Source organism: Sander vitreus, chromosome 1 (genome assembly GCF_031162955.1).
Source record: "Sander vitreus isolate 19-12246 chromosome 1, sanVit1, whole genome shotgun sequence".
NCBI lineage: Eukaryota > Metazoa > Chordata > Actinopteri > Perciformes > Percidae > Sander > Sander vitreus.
Genome location: NC_135855.1, coordinates 8,058,158 through 8,076,657, shown reverse-complemented (window position 1 = coordinate 8,076,657; position 18,500 = coordinate 8,058,158). Strand labels below are relative to the sequence as shown.

General features: G+C 41.8%; 1 protein-coding gene across 3 annotated transcripts in view; it reads right to left on the bottom strand.

Annotated features, from left to right (window-relative positions):
- The window catches only part of cemip (cell migration inducing hyaluronidase 1), a 269,100-nt gene that overhangs the window by 51,079 nt on the left and 199,521 nt on the right, over positions 1 to 18,500 (bottom strand). For all 3 annotated transcript variants that reach the window (XM_078258989.1, XM_078258910.1, XM_078259067.1), the window contains 5 exons: positions 15,146 to 15,215; positions 13,779 to 13,907; positions 8,529 to 8,614; positions 6,576 to 6,707; positions 3,079 to 3,114 (listed from right to left, as the gene is read on the bottom strand). In XM_078258989.1, the coding sequence (XP_078115115.1) occupies positions 3,079 to 3,114; positions 6,576 to 6,707; positions 8,529 to 8,614; positions 13,779 to 13,907; positions 15,146 to 15,215 (453 nt within the window). The remainder of the gene's footprint in view (positions 1 to 3,078; positions 3,115 to 6,575; positions 6,708 to 8,528; positions 8,615 to 13,778; positions 13,908 to 15,145; positions 15,216 to 18,500) is intronic.

Here is an 18,500-nt window from a genome sequence, read left to right as displayed (position 1 = left end):
AGCATCAGTGATCATGGTAACAGTATAGATGTTGCACTGAATAAGCAAAAACAATAAAAAGCCTGTAATATGTAATTTTAAGAAGCTCTTAGCCTTCTATGAGTGGGTAAGAAGTAGTCCATGGTTTATGACCAGAGCATCGTTCAAGCTTAGGAAGGTTTGTAAGATGGATTTTACAATTATTTTAACATTACTGTAAGATGTTTTAGGCAAAACAAGGCCCAGACTACTTTATTCATTTGAAAAGTTCCAACCTTTCACCATGTAGGATCTTATGAGGTTTCAAACTCATTCTTAAAGATTAATTAAGTTATCACTGCTTCCTCATTTCACTTCTGACTTAATACCCCTGTTTCTCAAACGCCATGTAAACACCTTACCCCAGCTAAAATCAGAGTTCCCATACCCCGGTTAACATATCTAGAGAACTCCTTTAGTAACCGGGGTATTCGTGTATGTATATGCATTAACCTGGGTAAGCTCAGGTTACACGTCTGCACATGCTCCATAGGTTCTAACTGCCCCTCCCCACTCAGCTGCCATGGTTTTTGACCCGGAAATACGTAGAAGAGAGCAGTAGGAACAACATGAGCTATGGCAAGTTAGAAAGTTACAGTGTCCGCCATGTTCGCCCCGCTTTCATAGTTGTTGTGATTTTGCAACACATTCTCACTTCCATCGCGTAAAATACGGACGCTTAGGCATGTGCCTAGTTATTAAAGGGCTTGTTACTAAAAGTCTCCTTTTAATTTAATACTTTTTAGGCCCCCGACTGTATTGCATCCGAAGTACAGAGTATCGAAAAATGCCTCGTCATTCAATACCCAATTTCAATACCTAAGGAGTAAAGCATCAGTGAGCCAATCAGCATGCAGCATTCTTTTACCAAGATCTAATGTTTGTGATTGGTTGTCTAACATTACACGTCGTAGAGACACACAGGAAAAACTCTACGTTACACAGACGACTCACGTAGTAGGAGCTGAAAAATAAACAAAGATTTGTGCCATAAGGGACTGTTCGGTATTGATGGAATGGACCACCGGAGGGAAATAGGGGAGGGTCATGTCTTTTTATTCTTTGCTGAGGGGAGGGTCATCCAACATTTTTCAGTCCGGGGGGGGGTCACCCAACTTTTGTATTCATGAAACAGCAACATTTCAAAGTGGCTTGTTTGGTGCATATTTTTCCATGAAGCTCTTAGTCTCGGCCCTCCTTCGCTACCAGATGGGTCTGACCCATGGATGTATTACGAGTTTGCTGTGGGGCAGGGGGAGCTGCCCCCTGGTGGCTGAAACGGATAATTGCATTGTTTAAAAAATGAGTGGAATAATTACGTCTCAGATATTTTTTATTTTTAGCTAAAGGTCACAAAACTCCTCCGGTGGCCCCTAAAATAAATAACGAACAGTCCCTAATGTTTTAATTTTGTTTTATAAAATCTGTATCGAAGAAAATGTTTAGCAACCAGTATTGGTATCGGCACCTGTATCGAACATTTTTGAACGATACCCAGTCCTACTCCCATCACTTCCCATTCCTCCCCGTGGAGAACTGGAATAACCCAGGGTAAGACCATATCCCGGTTACTGCTGTGCATGGAAACGCTGATTAAACAGACTAAAGAAGGCAGTTCATAACCATGTGTGAAGTCCAGTACCTGTAGATGGACATCAGGTCAGATACCTGTCACCTGTTCATGACCTGAGGCCAAAAGTCCCAGAGACAAGATGATTGACACTGCAAAAGATTATTATTGTAGGTGCAGAAAGTTCCACATTAGGATGTCCCTATATTAAAAGTAGACTGATAAATATTTTTTGTGATAATCAAGTAGATTACAGTATAAATGATAAATCACACGCTGTATATTGCTCCAGTGGTAGTTCTATATTCTTTCCTCAGCAGTTGCTGAACGTGAAAATGAGAAAGCTGAAACCATTTTGAATAATGAGCACACTACATTACAGTATTTTTCCGTGTTCCTTTGTGTGTGTTGTAGTGTGGGGCGGAACAGTAGTCCATCTACCAACAAGTTACACTGCATTTTAGCTGAAGCTAAAACTATTAAGCTATTAGTTAGCTTCAGCTAGATGCCCTATATAGATCTTCTCCCTGTGCAACATTTATCTGTATTGTGTTCAATAAATGTTTTTTAGAAGTTTGGCTGAACCAACACGTCAAATGCAAAGTGAGGTAGAACAGCAGCCTTGATCGGCTCCTGTGTGTCTGCATTGCCAGTTATTTACTGTATGTACTTTGTGTACTTACTACTTAGTATTCCCCACTGCTATTCATATCATGCTCAGCAATGCAGGATTAAACCTCAAACACTATTCAGCCAGTCCTCCCTCAAGCAGGAGGGTTTTGCAGTTCTCTTGTTTCTCCGTTATCTCTGATTCCACAGTTTGAACAGTGGCTGGAAAAAGGGCAGCTGCAGGCTACCGCTAAGCTAATGTTACCCTGTGTCTTTAGCTGCATGCTACAAGCCGGTAAGCTAATGTTACCCTGTGTCTTTAGCTGCATGCTACCAGCCGGTAAGCTAACGTTACCCTGTGTCTTTAGCTGCATGTTACCTACGCTGTGTCTGTTTGTTTTTTTCCTTTGACTAATTTCGATCAATTGCCGAAACACAGCCCCCCGACCCTCAATGGCCTGCCTTATGCCATCATTTTTCCACAGCTCTGTTCACCCTGTATACACTGAAACACCAAGATGTATACACTTTGGAGACAGAAACACTGTTTTGATGGAGGGTTTAAACGGAGAGAGAAAAATATATAGACAGACATATTTGGTGTAGACGTACTGTGTGCACCTGTAGGCACCCTACTTTGTAAAGTCAGTTGGAAACTTCTCACCAATTCCCACCTCTGTGACCATCGCACCCCTAAATTTCTTTTCACATGGCATCAAAGCACTCTGTTTCTCAATGCATCCTAAACAGACTCCTTATAAGGTGTTTTCCAATTACTCTTATAGACACAGAGAGAGGGAGAGAGAGGGAAAGAGGGACCTCCCATTATTTCTATTCATCCTAGAAATATGAAAAGTGTGTGTGTGTGGGGGGGGTCTTACCTCGCCAGAGTGAGGCCAATGCCATTATCAGCAAATCTAAACAAGAAAGAGAGAGAATATAAGAATATTATCACTGTGAGCACAGCAGAAGTTCAAGATCTCCAGGGAACACACACACACACACAGACAGTCTGAAAGGGATAGGGATGAATTTCCCACTTTCATCAAATGTGATAAAAACGACCTGTGCTACCTAAAACTTATGAGGGTTTCCAAGAACTTTCAGTTGCACTGAAAGTTGACAAACTTCACTCAGACGCAATTATATTCACTCACTTATTTATTTATTTATAGTTGTTTTTTCCCCGATTGCCAACAAGCATCAGGCAATACTAAAACCACTTTTTCAAAACTCTTCATACAGTCTGCATTATCACCTTGCATCTTAGCCAAACAGTTCATCTCACCTCCAAAACTCAGTATAATAACTTTGCACTTTGACTGTAATAAAGTATATGGAATAAGAATGAATCCAAAATTTGCTTCAATGTCTTTTATGTTTTCCATATCTGGGCATATAGTCCAGATATGTTATTTACTTAAATAATACCTGAAATTCCAGAGCTCCAATACAGGTGAAACTCGGATAATTAGAATTTCTTGCAAAAGTTCCTTTATATCAGTAATTCAACTTAAAAGGTGAAACTAATATATTATGTAGACTCATTACATGCAAAGCAAGATATTTCAAGCCTTTATTTTTTTATAATTTTGATGATTATGGCTTAGAGCTTATTAAAACCCCAAATTCAAATTCTCTGAAAATTAGAACATTACATGAAATCATAAAAAAAAAAAAAAGGATTTTAAATACAGAAATGCCAGCCCTCTGAAAAATATAATCATGCATATGTACTCAGTACTTGGTTTGGGCCCCTTTTTACATGAATTGCTGCCTCAATGCGCCCACTTTTGGCACACTTTTGAATGGCCTTTTCCTGACAATCCTCCCCAGGCTGTGGTCATCCCTGCTGCTTGTGCACCTTTTTCTTCCACACTTTTCCCTTCCACCTAACTTTCTATTAATGTGCTTTGATACAGCATTTTGAGAACTGCACAACTGTCAGGTCAGCAGTCTTCCCCATGATTGTGAATTCTACTGAACCAGACTGAGAGACCATTTTAAGGCTCAGGAACCCTTTGCTGGCGTTTTGGATTAATTAGCTCTTTAGAGTGTGACACTTTGAGCCTACAATATTAAACCTTTTCACAATATTCTAAATTTCTGAGATTTTGAATTTGGAGTTTGGAGGTTTTCATAAGCTGTAAGCCATAATCATCAAAATTATAACAAATAAAGGCTTGAAATATCTCGCTTTGCATGTAATGAGTCTATATAATAGTTTCACCTTAAGTTGAATAACTGAAATAAATGAACTTTTGCACGATATTCTAATTATCCGAGTTTCACCTGTAATAATTACAAAAAAACATCACCAACATGTAGGCTGAAGTATAATGACTCGTGGGGCCCTATTTTAACAATCTAAGCGCACGGCGTGAAGTGCCTGGCGCAGGTGCGTTTAACCTCAACCGTCCCGTTGTTGTGGCGTTTCATGTCCCCGTTGTTGCGTGCCACAGAGACCGCCGATCGTGTCCCTGCGCCCGGGGATCACGTCCCCGTGTGGCGGTCCACCCCGTTGTCGCCGGCGTGTGGCGTTTAATTTCTCCGTTGTTGCGTCCCCCCGAGCAGCCCAGTGTCATGGTAGTTCGTGAAATGGTAACGTTCGAAAATTGTGACCTGTACACGAAATAAACGAGAAAATCGTGACCTGTACACAAATCAATGAATAAAAATAATGTGACTATTTACGAACTGGCATGAGACCGGGTTGGTTTTGGGCGTAACATGCAGTGAACCAATCAGAGTGTCATCTCCCATTCCCTTTTAAAGCCAGGCGCGTTTGTACCTTGGCGCATCTGCTATTATGATGGCTCATTTGCTAAGCAGGAAGGAGAGATTTTCAGGAAAAGAAACTGATCTGCTCGTGTGTGAAGTGAAAGCGCGCGAGCAGATCATATCGTATACTATTCACATTGTAATATTTTTAATCTTTTGCATCTAATGCGCTGTTAAAATAACAATGAAATTCTACCTTATTGACTTTAAACCAGCTTTTTGTTGGTCAATGGCGAGATCACTTTCCACTGCCTCAAGATAGCAATACACCAAGAATGCACCTGAACATACCTCCCTATAAGACCAGAACGCCCATGGGCGCAGGTGCATTTGCTATTTAAACGACGTGGGCACTGGATGGGAAATTGACAACCGCGTCGATCTTAAACTAGCAAAGACACTTGCGTTGGGCTTTGCGCTGTGCTGTTCCGGGTACAAGATAGGGCCCTACTGTTCAGCACTGTGAGGGTTCCTCCCTCTCTGCTGCATTTGGCCACAAGTTTAAATGAACATCTCAGGTCTTCTCTTTCAGCTGAAATCAGCTTTTTGGAATGATTATTACTTCATTTTATTGTAAAGATTCTGCTAGTTTTGTTTTATGTTTTCAATATGGTTACGGCAGAAATGCACAAACTCTTCCATCATTATGTTTCGAATGTGTTTTTACAGTAACAAATGTGAAAAACAGTGTTAGCACTTGAATAATGTGCTGCAGATATATCGTGCTTTGCAGGTGGTGGAGTGAATGAGAAAATGTGGTCAATGAATGCATTTTGTGTGAAAGCAATGATTATCCACAGTTTGGTCCACATAGACTTCTGTTTGGCTGACTGTGTGAAGAGTTTTGACAAAGTGACTTCAGTTTTGACCAATGCATGTTAGCAATTGAAACAAAAACTGTATTTGTAACCAATTTCAGAAATTGTTGTTCCCATCAGTCATTTAGAAACATAGGAAAAAAGGGTCCAGGTTGAAAAATATGAAAGTTACACTTTAAAGCTATAGTGGAGGACACAGAGGATTAAAAAAACATGGACTCTTCAGAAGAGGTAATTATCTTCACTTGAGTTTCTACGTGCGAAAGTCGCTGGACGTCACAATCTTCTGAACATAGCCATACTGAGAAATACAGAGAGTTGTGTGTAGCTGATAATCTTAATTAGCTTTGTAGCAACTCATTTGGCAATGGCTTGAATGTAACGGACGCTCATTAATATAAAAAAATTTACGCACTAAAGCTTTAACAATAGTTTAACCATACTTCAAATAACCATGCCTGGATGTTCAAGTAAACTCCAGTTGAGAAAGGCAGTATCCATTTTGCAGATATGTGACCTTTCTGTCATTTTTTAGGTCAGTGGTGGTGCAGTAAAAACAAAAGGAGAAAGACTAACTACCACAGTTCACACTCTGGTGTTTTTGGACTGGGTAAAGGAGTGCGTGTACTGCTGACTCGCTGCCATGGTTTCTGATCAGTGGCCTTCATCAAATGCTCAGCACTGCACAGCATGAGAGCACTTGTGCCAATGGTGTGCCCAAGTGCCCAAAAAACTGTAATATCAATGTCACAATATCATTGCATGTATGGGGTACTCACTGGCAGTCGTCCAGCCAGACATCCCCTCCTCTCAGCCAGGCCCCGTGGTCCTGGTTCTTATAGGCCACGAAATGGTGGATCAGAGCTGGGACTCTGGGTTTGAAGGGGTCTGCATCCTGGTGGGGGCCATACCTAAACAATTCAACACCACATACATGCAGAGTGGAGAAAGACAGGGTTTAGTTCATGATTTAGTGGTATTAAATGTATTGTATACTTCTGTATATGCAGGGCTGCAGCCTGCGGAGTAGTTACAAAATCTCTTACAGTATTTCAACTTTTGTATGATATTTGTATGTCCAGAGAGAGGTCTACTCTCAGCTGAAGTTATAATTGTTATGTGGACAGCTGTTCTCTCCCTATTCTGTGTCCCTTTCCTCCCTTGTTTTGCCCCCACTTTGTCGGTGGTGTCTGTATGCGTGTGTGTCCCCACTGTGTTTGTGGTGTCTGCCGGTGTGTATGGCAGATTCGCCTGAAAGTAGGTCAAGGGGCGTGGCTGGAAGATCTACCTCTCTGTACATCTGTGGGCGCTTCCACTGATTCTTACCTGCGCAGCTGCATCTAATTCCACTATCAACCTGGCAGTATTTATTCCTGGACATGGCTCTCCATCGGTGCCAGATTGTTGCACCTACCGGTGCGGTAGCTAGGACCCCCAAGTTGCAGTTAGCTAACGTGTTTGTTTTGTCTCCTTGTTAGTATCTCTTGCTCCTGCTAACGTGCTTTATTTTTGCTCCACTCAGACCCACACCACTCAACCTGCTGCCGTGGTGTTCTGTGTCTCCAGCTCTTTCACCTCCAGTTTTCCACCACCTTGTTTGGATTCCTGCAAAAGAAACGTCTGGATATTCCACTGCCTGCCCGCCTCAGTCCCTCTCCAATCCAGAGCCGACCTACTTAGTATTTTCATTTTTTCGTTACTTTAATTAAAATCACTTTTGTTTATCTACACTCTGAGTCCGTGGTTCTATTCTCTGTGTGCTGGGTTTGAACCATAGCCTAACGATAATCCTTCAAAGTTCAGTGCCGGTTGATTTGATGGTTACTGTTGGTTTTAATAATACAGGTCCCAGAGTTCAAGTTTAAAACGATACATGTAACCGCAAAAACTTGATCAACAGCTGCTCTACAGCAGAAGAGGACTCACTGGTGTTTCTGTTCACAGAACCAAGCTAACTGGGCTAACCGGACTCATCTAGTCACATTGTTATAGTGATGACAGTCAACGTCCAACACAACAAACACCCAGCATATGATCCAATGTGTTATTTGAGGGCTTGGGGCTTTTTTTCTCCTTTCTTTTCAGTATTTTAGTTTATTTCTATTTTAAATGGATTATGCATTGAAGAGTGCCCAGATTAAGCCCCTCTGAGGGTTTTTTGCATCTCTCCATCACATCTTTTGATTGTGCATATTAATCTTTAGTATTTGTATATGTGTAAACCAATAAACTAAACCAAGAGCTCTCCAAATTTCATTGTATGTGACCATGTACAATGACAATAAAGGCTATCTGTTTACTCTGAGCAGGACAGAATAACAGCAGTCAGGATCTCTTTCCATTACCAGTTGTTTGTGAGCTTTTTTCAGGCGAGGCACTGTGTGAGAAAGCTTCCTTCCAGGGATTTTTCACACTTTGAAGAGCATCCCTGAACTGAATAAGGAGTGGTGTGTGTGTGTATGTAGGGTGTATTCATATTGAAGCGATGAGGTCAGGATGACACATTGGTACGATCACACTCACCACATGGGACCAACTGTTACACAGACTTGCTGTTCTACTTTTCTATGTCTTTTATACCAAACACCAACATTCGCCAGTTAGAGAACATCAACAGGAAACATGAGCATTACAGAGTGCACATCCATCATGCCGAAGTATACTGGGTGTGATGGGACTTCAGCTTGCATGCAGGGTGTTTATGACTGGGGTGGAGAGGGGAGGGGTCTGACCTGGCTCCAATCAGAGACAAGAAGGGTCTCTTGTCCTTGTCATTTGCCTGGGTGGTCTTTACTCCGTTATCAAGGATCATTCCAGCCTGGAACAGAGAGAAGAGAAACTGCGTGGTCAAATGGTAGAAGACACCGAACACTGCATAAAGTAATGTTGAAGTAAGTTGTCTATGTGATAGACACACACAGGTTGATTAATTAAAGCTTTACTGCGTAACTTTATTTATATTAATGAACGTCCGTTACATTCAATCCATTGCCAAATGAGTTGCTACAAAGCTCCACACAACTCTCTCTGTATTTCTCACTATGGCTATGTTCAGAAGATTGTGTCGTCCGATGACTTTCCCGTGCAGAAACTAGAATGAAGATAATTACCTCTTCTGAAGGGTTCATCATGTTTATTTAAACCTGTGTGTCCTCCTTTGGTACAAGCAACTGTGTGTGTGTGGGGGGGGGGCACGTGCGCGATTACGTTTAGGCTTGTATCAAGTGGATGCAACAGCAGTGGTGTTGTCATTACTTAGAGTTCCTCATGGGGCCGACAGAAACTACGCACTATAGCTTTAAGGGCTTGCGGGGACGTTTAGACACAAGTCAGACTGTATTGGTTCATGTCTTCTATTGGGCTACAACAAAATATTGTCTCCATTTGAAATAATTCTGAATGTAATATTCTTCCAACTCCAGCTGCACTCTGGTTATTATTGCAGCTTTACGTAGTGAAGCATGTTTATTGGCTTCTTCCCCCAATAAATCAGGTTCAGTAGCGAAGGACATGAACTTTTCTTTTGCAGTCCTTTCTAGACACATGTTGAACAGCCCCGAATCAAGTCTTAATTAGCAGTAGAGCAGCAAGATTAAATTAGCTGCAGCTGCTCTCATTTATATCATCTGCTAACTGCTGTGGTCCTGACAGTAGCTGTGTTTGAAACCATTCCCTAACACGGACATAGTGCACTATATAGTGTGTTCGCCATTTTGTAGTGGTGTTCCAATTCTCCCCGGTTAATTTTATTCACTATATAGTCCACTATAAAATACCCACAATGCACAGCTAATTTGAGCATACATAAGATCAAAGATCCTCTATACTAAAGCATTTCAGGCAGCGCCAATGATATGAACTGGTACACACTTCCTGTCTCCTAAAGGGGCATGGCTTCGTTTGAAAGTGTACTGAACGTTGTGTGGATGGATGAAAAGTTACATTTGTATAATCTATTAATATTTTCTTTTGCCAACGTTATATATAACGTGTATATATACGTTAACGATATATACAGAGCTAAAAGACATATTTAGCACACGGAGATTAGTTTTGTTTGGGCATTCACGAACGTTAGTTGACGTTAGCTTATGTGTGTTGCCAGATCCTGTGAGAGTTTGTTTCTGAGACAGAATGCTAGAATGTTAGTGTCAGAATGTTCTGGAGATACTGTATGTGGCTTGTGAAGAATGGGTCTAATATTTACTTTGGTGACTATGGGGCGAAAGACTTGGTCATAATCTGTGTTTACGTTCACTTCTCCAGTTGGAATCAACACACTCAGGACCTGCTGCCAGTCTCCTAAAGAGGCGTGGCAGTAGCAGAGCCCACGTGACACAGAGACAAGAAACTAATTTAAGTTGGGGCGTCTCGGTTCTAAACCGTCTCTGATAGGATGTACCCTACATTTTACTCCCGTATACCACAATGCAACGCTGTCGTGTTTTCCTGGAGGAGATGACGAAGCAGAAGCACCTGTTGAAACTGAAAAGGAAAAATGGAGCAGGCTTTCGTTTCTAAACAGTGGAAATTTAACATGCAACATATATAATATACAACCTTTTACTCTCCTTCTGAGTGCTCGCTTTGTTTCAGGGACATAGAACCCTTTTGATTGGATTTGTTTACATGATGCTGGGCGCGCCCGCCTTCGTCACACAAATAACCGGAGCACATACTGATGCCACGATGTTAAAAATTTGTAGTGTAATATGTGTAGTGTCCGAAATAGAGAGTGTAGAGTTCGTTAGGACATTCCCTACATACGTAGTTCACTATTTAATAAACGCCATGTAGGGAATAGTGAGTGAGTGAATGAGTGAACGGTTTTCAACACTGCTAGAGTCTGTAGTAGATTTAACATGTTCATTTCTTTTTCTACTTTATGACATAATGTCGATACTTTTGTTAATTATTATGGTTTATTGACATACAGAACCTTTTAGCTTAGGTTGTACTGATTTTAGGGATATGAAGCAGTTGGAGATATTACAAGAAATGACATCACAATAAGCAAAACCACCAATGTAGGCATAGGTTGGCAGACCATTTCTATTAAAGCGTTCAAAGGGTTAATAGAAGGCAGGGTGACACATCCCATTTTGAGGCAACGGGGATACATTACGGACTTTAAATCAAGGATAAAATGCACCAAATCTCGCTTAGTGGAGCTTTTCCTATAACCCGGCTGGAAACATTCGATGCAACTTGCATCTAAGCACCAAAGCTAACAAACAGGCTAGCTCTAGTTGTTTCAGAGCTCTTCAAGCGCTATGCTCTCTGTCTCCTGACAAAAATTACAAACTTTCTAAATGATAAAAAACCCCATCCTCAGCCAGTTTGCAAAAACAAAGAGAAGCAGTGTGTTGCTGCTGTGAACGGCCAGCCTGCAGCCTGACACAACCTCTCCTCTCCCTGAACATCCTGGGGTGGCAGCCTGACATGAGTTATGCTCCCATTAGGATGATCCAAATTAAAAGTGAAAAAGGAAAAGAAAGTGAGATGGTAGGGGAAAGAACTCACTGTTGGGCGCGGAGTGAAAGCAGGGCGATAACAATAACACTTCCTCTCCAGCAGTGCCTCATAAATCTCTCTCTGCTCGAGTGCTGCTGTGCTGCGCTCCGTGCCTCAGGCGCCCTGTCCTCTCCATCCTAACCTCTCTTCTGGCTCGCTTTCTTCTCTTTCTCTTGTCTGTGCTCGATTTTGTTATTCTCACCCTTCGCCTATTGCTTGTCTTCTATTTGTTACTTAACATGTCACATCCCAAACTCTTTTTTGTCTCTCCTTGGCTCTTAGTGATGTTGTGCTTTTACAGTAGTAGAGCTGTCAAAATTACCCCGATAATAGTCTCGCATTGCCAGACCTTCCTCCACAGTGCTTCAGAGGAAAGTCTGGCTAGTCCACACAGCATTCTGGGATGGGAGTGAATCGTTGAGTTTAGGTTAGCAGCAAGCAGCAAGTAGTTATAGCAGCTAACGAAAATGATCAAGTCTCCCTGGTGTGGAGTCTCGCCTCCAACACGACAAATAAACTACAGTTATTATCATTATACACATATATCTCTAAAGGAGGCAGGAACTATCACTGAGGGAGAAACCATTACTAACTGCTAAGCTAACCGAACTGAATAGCATGTAAACAACTGTGGGATTAGCGAAAAAGTCGCTGAAAGATGGAGATCGGTATGAGTACTTGAGTGAGCTAGTATAGGTTAAAATGCAAAGCAGATAATCAGCTGTTGCAATGAAGAATCCGACAAAATAAACTGTGTCAAGCTACCGAAGCAAGACGCTATCAGCTTACTGCAACACATCAGCCAATCAGGAGGCAGGACAGCCAAGTCAGTGTAGCCAGTTTCATTGATAATAGTGGAAGCTGCTCTGTGTGCATTATATGTTATGTTTAATTAGGTGTTGAATGTAGCCGGCCTGTCAGACTGGCGATCTCGAGCAACCACGATTGGATGATTTGAAAATATGAGCGACTGCCCAAGCCCAGCAGCCAAGCATGTATAAAAAGACACCGCAGTGGCCCCCATTCTGTATGCAAGTGTGGCGCTGAGCAGTTTCCCGGTGAGAGTACGTCCATTTTCTGATGTAACATCTGACCTAAGCTGGACCTTGAACACAAATGTCACAGTGAAAAAGGCAGCTGTACTTCATCAGGCTGCTCAGGAAAGCAGGACTGAGTCGTTGCCCCAACCAGGCCTATAAAAGGACCAGAGAGAGCATTCTCACTACAGGCATCACTGTCTGGTATGGGAACACCTAGTCTATATCCACGACGTTCCACTTCCAGGATTGCCGGGATTCCGGGAAATTCCACCGGATTTCACTCATTTAGGCCGGATATCTGTTCTGTTGGGATTCCTTTGTGTTGGGGTTCTAAACTCCGGTGGATTTATGAGGACTATGGTTAACTGCTCCTCAGATCTCTGCAGGGTAAATCCAGACAGCTAGCTAGACTATCTGTCCAATCTGAGTTTTCTGTTGCACGACTAAAGAGAGACACATTATAACTAGGAAAAAACTTTGAGCATCAAACACTTTCCTTTAAACAATTTCCTTTATTCTGGGGATTTTTTATGCAACAATTTGTGTAGCACAAGTAGACATAGTTCCTGTTTTCCGTCAATTTCTTCATTTCTGAGTCAAGTGAGCGAGGTTTCGATGGTATGGTCCACTGTAGGGGTGTCTAAAATCGTTAGTATAGGCATATAAAAATATATTCACAGGTAAGAAGAATATATAAATATTCGTGTTTTGAGCCCCCTGAACGGTTATTTTCCTCTCTTTTACGGTGTGGGTTCTTTCATATTTTTTGAGGAGGACAAATCTACATCTTCTAAATATTAGTAGGGGGGGGCATATCCCCTGCATACCCTCTGAAATCTACACCTATGTCTGTATGACAATGGTATTTTAAAGTGTATTTGTTGGTAATGCTTTCGCCGAGTACATGGTTCAGTGTTCGTAAAATGCAATTGTAGTTTGAACACTTTTATATTGGCACATCTGGCTAGTCGTAATAGTGCGTTCCATTTGTACTCGGAAGTCGGATTTTCCGAGGTCAAAGTCGGAGACATGCCCCCTGACCTCGGATTTCCGAGTTTGGAACTCAGACAACCCCCGAGTAACCTGAACTAAAAATCCAACATGGCTGCTCCGTGCTTCAACAGTAGTGAAAGCTGTAGTAACATTCAGTTTATTAGCACTTCTGTCTTATTTGTGTATCACTAAATCAGTCGTACACACAGTCCTGTCCAACTTCTATCTGTGGACATGTTGCTACGCTGTTTGTAGGCACACAAAAAACAGCGTAATGTGTTGTTATAAACTGGCACTGCTAACAATGACTAACAATGAAAATCCGACTTGTAAATGCAGTGCATTCAACTCGGGTGTGACGTCATTCCTAGCAGGCTAATCCCAGAGCCTTTTCCCCACCCCACCCCTCCCAGCACAGTCCATCCTCTGACTCACCCTGTAGTTGGAATGGGCTCTGTTGTTGGTGAACTGGCCCATAGGTGTGTGTTCAGTGTGTCCGGGGGAGTACAGCCCCTCTGAGGGGCCCGTGGGCACATGGTGAAAGATGAACCAGAAACCTGTCTCCTGAGGGATCACACACAAACATACACAGGCTGTCAACACTTAGGTTTTTATCAGTTACTATAAATGTAGAACAGCAAAGAACCCACTCTAGAGAGATTTTTGTACACTCCCACACACATATAGTATTGAATATATGACAAGTAATAAGACAGGAATATAACAATAGTCACTTGATTGATTAATTGATCTGCAAATGTTTTTTGAATTTTGAGGAGGTGTTTGGTTAAAGGGTTGTATGGTTGTTTATTGAAAAACAATAGATTAAAAACACTTTGATAAGGGTATGGACATTTAAAAAACGTCCAGACCCGAAAAGCATTTAGCTTCTTCCTACTCCACACGTGTCAAACGTGCAGCCCGCACATGCACCCGCAGATTTTGATCCGGCCTGCATATCAATTTAGGTTCACAATAGATTTTGGCCCACCTAGTTGTGCGCCAAACCAAAAACAAGGGAAAGTGTTTTTCAAACTGGAGTTACGTGACACTCAAAACAGAACTTTGCCGACTGTAAGAAGCAGAGACTTTTCATATTCAGGCGGTGAAACAGGTTGTTGTAAAAATGTGATCATTGTTTTGCTTGATTTGCTAAATTCTATTATGGCTAAGGAACTTTTCTGTTGACTTTTGTAGGGCTTTATGTTCACAAAAATGTCTGAGAAAGCCATAATAAAGTCACAAAAAAAAAAAAAGTGACGAAAAAGCTACAAAGCTGTCAAAAAAGCGACATGCAGTAATACTTTATATTTTACTTTTCCGATGAAACAAAAGCATGTCAATAAACTATACATGTTTGTGGCCCTTGTTGTGATGTGAAATACTTTGTGTCTTGGATTTTAAGTTTTTTGTTTAGTTTTTTTAAATGTTGTTCGAAATAAAACTATTCATTCACTCACACACACACACACACACACACACACACACCACTACGTCCTCGGATTTGCCACTCTGCATGTCAGCCTGTCTGTTTTCAGTTGTTCTTCGCAGCTATGCAAATGAGAAAAGTTATTACATTGGCGAGGAAAAATGAGACTCCATTCCGCCTGACGTATCCTTGTAAGATCCCAGAAGTACCATTATAATTGGCACTCTATCATAGGGAACGTGCGGCAGAGCCTGCGTTTGTTCTCAAGTTAATAGGAGTACACAGCCATTAATCTGACCTGGCAATGCGATAATGAGACAGACCTCCACCTGGAGAGACATGGGGGGATGGGGAGGGGAAGTGAGAAACTCACCTCTGAGCCTGCAGCAGCACAGTTGATGAGGTTGTTATTGGGGTTGGCGATCCAGAAAGTTGAAGTGGCGCTGCGTAGATGGAGAATGTTGGGGAAGGAAAAAGAGAAAAGGAGTTTGGTTATTGGATTTTACACAAATAATATGAACCAGTAATGTAGTGGAAAATAAAGAAATAGGGTGAACACTGCCCCTGAAAACACAGAAACTGAGGGAGAGAAAATGACTTATAAGTTTTTCACTGACAACAGTGCTGTTTGGTCCACAAATGGACCATGTATCATGTTATGTCATCTAGGGAGGATATTTGTTCTTGATATCAAATCTAAACGGTTTTCATTTCATTGCTTTTCCTTATTACTGGTACCTCAGATCTTTTACTTTTTGTATGAATTCAGTCCAGTAAGGTGCAATCAAGTAAATGAATGACATTTTTAAATATTATATATCATTTTATTTAGATACACTGTCACATGACAAATTAGTTGTAGATCAAAATCTAAAAGGAAAAGTAAATGAAATTATCATTTTTCAAGATGTTATTTCCTTTTCCAACGCACACTCTAATATTTTTCAGTACACACACAAAACAATTCATGTCCTGCGTCTTTAACGTTATAACACAAATCAACACTTTATAGCACAGCAAAATTGAACTACTTCAATTTCTTGCCTATTTTTTCAAATTTCTTGATTGGTCAAGAGAAAGCTTTTGAGTGTCCATACAATACACGGTGGTTATAGATAATAAATCCCTGTACGTATGCCAGATTACAGTCTGTAGTGACAGCTACTGTACAGCCCTAGTGCCAGCAAAAAGGAGATCTGGGTGCTGGTAAGACGGAGGGAAGTTTAACATACAGTAGTTCATTTATACATACTACCAACATTATTTTGATACAAAGTTGGTTGAAAAACAGCAAATTATCCCCTTATTAAGGATATACGTAGGGTTGGGCATTGTTTTGATTTTAAACAATTCTGATTCCAATCCGATTCTTCCTTTCGATTCCGGTTCTTATTGATTCTGGATTCCGATTGTTTGATGGGTGGAGTTAACGGGTAACGTTAACGGCTTATTTCACAGATAAGAGGATCATTTTATTTTGTTACAATTGTGATTTAAAGTTTTACCCGATTTTTTTCATCCACACTTTAGAACGCCGCTTACTGCGCTCCATGGCTGCAACACAAGCACCAGGCCCCTACAGAAACCAGAACTTGCGCATGTTAAATTTGGAACTGATGATCAGATTCAAAACCAAATTTTCCAAACGATTCTAATAAAGAAACGATTCCACTGGAATCGTAATTATTGAAACGATTCCACGTTGGAACCGGTTCTCAATGCCCAATCCTGGATATACACTACTCTACCCATCAGCCCCTGCAGCAGCTCAGTTTGGAGGAGAAAGGAATTAGCTCTGGTGTAATCAAGGTCTGAGCCAGCCCTAATCAAAGTTCAGTCCCTCAGGCTGTGTCTCATCTGTTCTCTGTCAGACAGGATGAGAGGGAGGACCGTCTAACACAGACAGAGAAGGAGAGAGCGACACATTTGTCTCTTTTAGAGGAGCCATGTTTGTTTGATCGGTTGACAGTAATGGTGTACAGATGATTGCTGCAATAGAAAAGCCTGTTGTCAGACTGAAAGTGATGATTAGCCCCATAGACTGTAAAAAATAATGGACAAAGCTTCTGGGTCTGAAAAGTGAAGCCAATGTGGAAGTGCCTTAAACCTGCAATCTATCTAACGTCCAGCAGGGGGTGGAGTTATTTTTTTTAACAAATAAAAGTAAAATAAATATAGCCTTGCAGTATAGAGATATTTCTCAAAACACACACACAGGCCTGTTTGAACGTCAACAGTAACGTTGCCTGAAAACAGCGTGTATTTCCTTTTTTTTAGCAAGTTTGCTTTATGTGTCATTGTGCATAAAGATGAACACTACCGTTGCTGTCAACGGGCTTGTCTGCTAACGTTAGCTACCGACAGTTACCTTGGAACAATCCAGCAAATAGACGGTACCCTAGAGTGCCGTTACCTGAAACAGATGATTTAACGTCACCGCTCATTTTACACACAGTTTAGCAACAAAACTAAACACCGAGGGAAGATTACTACGTTTTTAATGTTTGTTTTGAGCGGTATGCATCCCCACTAACCTTTTTAAACAGTTTAAAGCGGTTTAAACAGTAACGTTAGTACAGCGTGTTGGAGGAATACAGCGTCTTTGTTTTCTTTTTTGTCTCCTACAGCGGCCAGCGGGGCGTAAGAGGCAGAGGGACCACAGCGTTTGCTAACGTTAGCTTCTTGTCTCATCTGGGGTCTGATAAACAGTAAATTCATCAAAGTCAGTGTGCCCAACGCTATTTTCCGATAAACTGTAGCTTGTCATATTTCACAGGACCCGCGTGAGTGCGGTTTTCATGTTCCAGTTTTTCAGCCTCAGAGGGGAGAGAGAGCAGCTGACTGTTCGCCTGAGATCAGTAGAGCAGACGGCTCTGCCTAGCCGTGTATAATTAGGACTTTATGACATTTCATAAACAGCTGATTGAGCGGCAATGCTGCCACTGCTACATGCATATAGCGGAAACCCTGCATGTGCACGTGTAGTGCTGATGTTGCGCGATGTAAGTCATGCGGCGCCCGAGATTTGACCGGCATAAAATCGGTACATCTCTACTAGGAAATTAGAAGACCGCCAACTGGTCAAGTGACGCCGGCTGGTTACGAGCTCCATGACGCAGAGTGGCAATTGGTGGTTGTTTAAGCCGCTACAGTGCTTTGCGATATGGGCTACAGACCTCCGTCACAGCTTGGTTGTATCAGTGGCAGCCGAAAATGGGTGACTTTGAGCCGTGTATAGAGCACAGCGAGTTGGCGCCTGTTTTGGCGGAGATTATGGTTCAATTTAGTCCACAAAATATGAGCATTTTGCCGCAGCGAAAGTTAAGATGTTTTTCAGCAATGTTTTCACAACAACAAAAACACAGCAGTCTCTGAACTCGCGTTGGGAGTTTCGTTGAAGTTGGATGTAGTCCAGTTTGTTGTCTAATGAGCGGATACTTGCAAGCAGGATTGATGGAACAGGTGGCCGGCTAGCGTTAGGTTTCCACCAGCACACTCGTTCAACGTTCCCCGCTGATGATGTCCCTTTACCGGCCAGAGGCATCGAGCAACACCGCTGGACTCCATAGCAGGCGGCCGAAGCTCGCGTAGTGTGTCGAGTATTCCGTCTGTAATAAAGTGTCCTGCATATTCCCCGATCTGTACCAATGTATCCCGGTGGTACACGTGTGCAGTAGTTTGAATGCACATGATTGTTGTTCTAAAATTTGGTTCGGGATGAATAAATC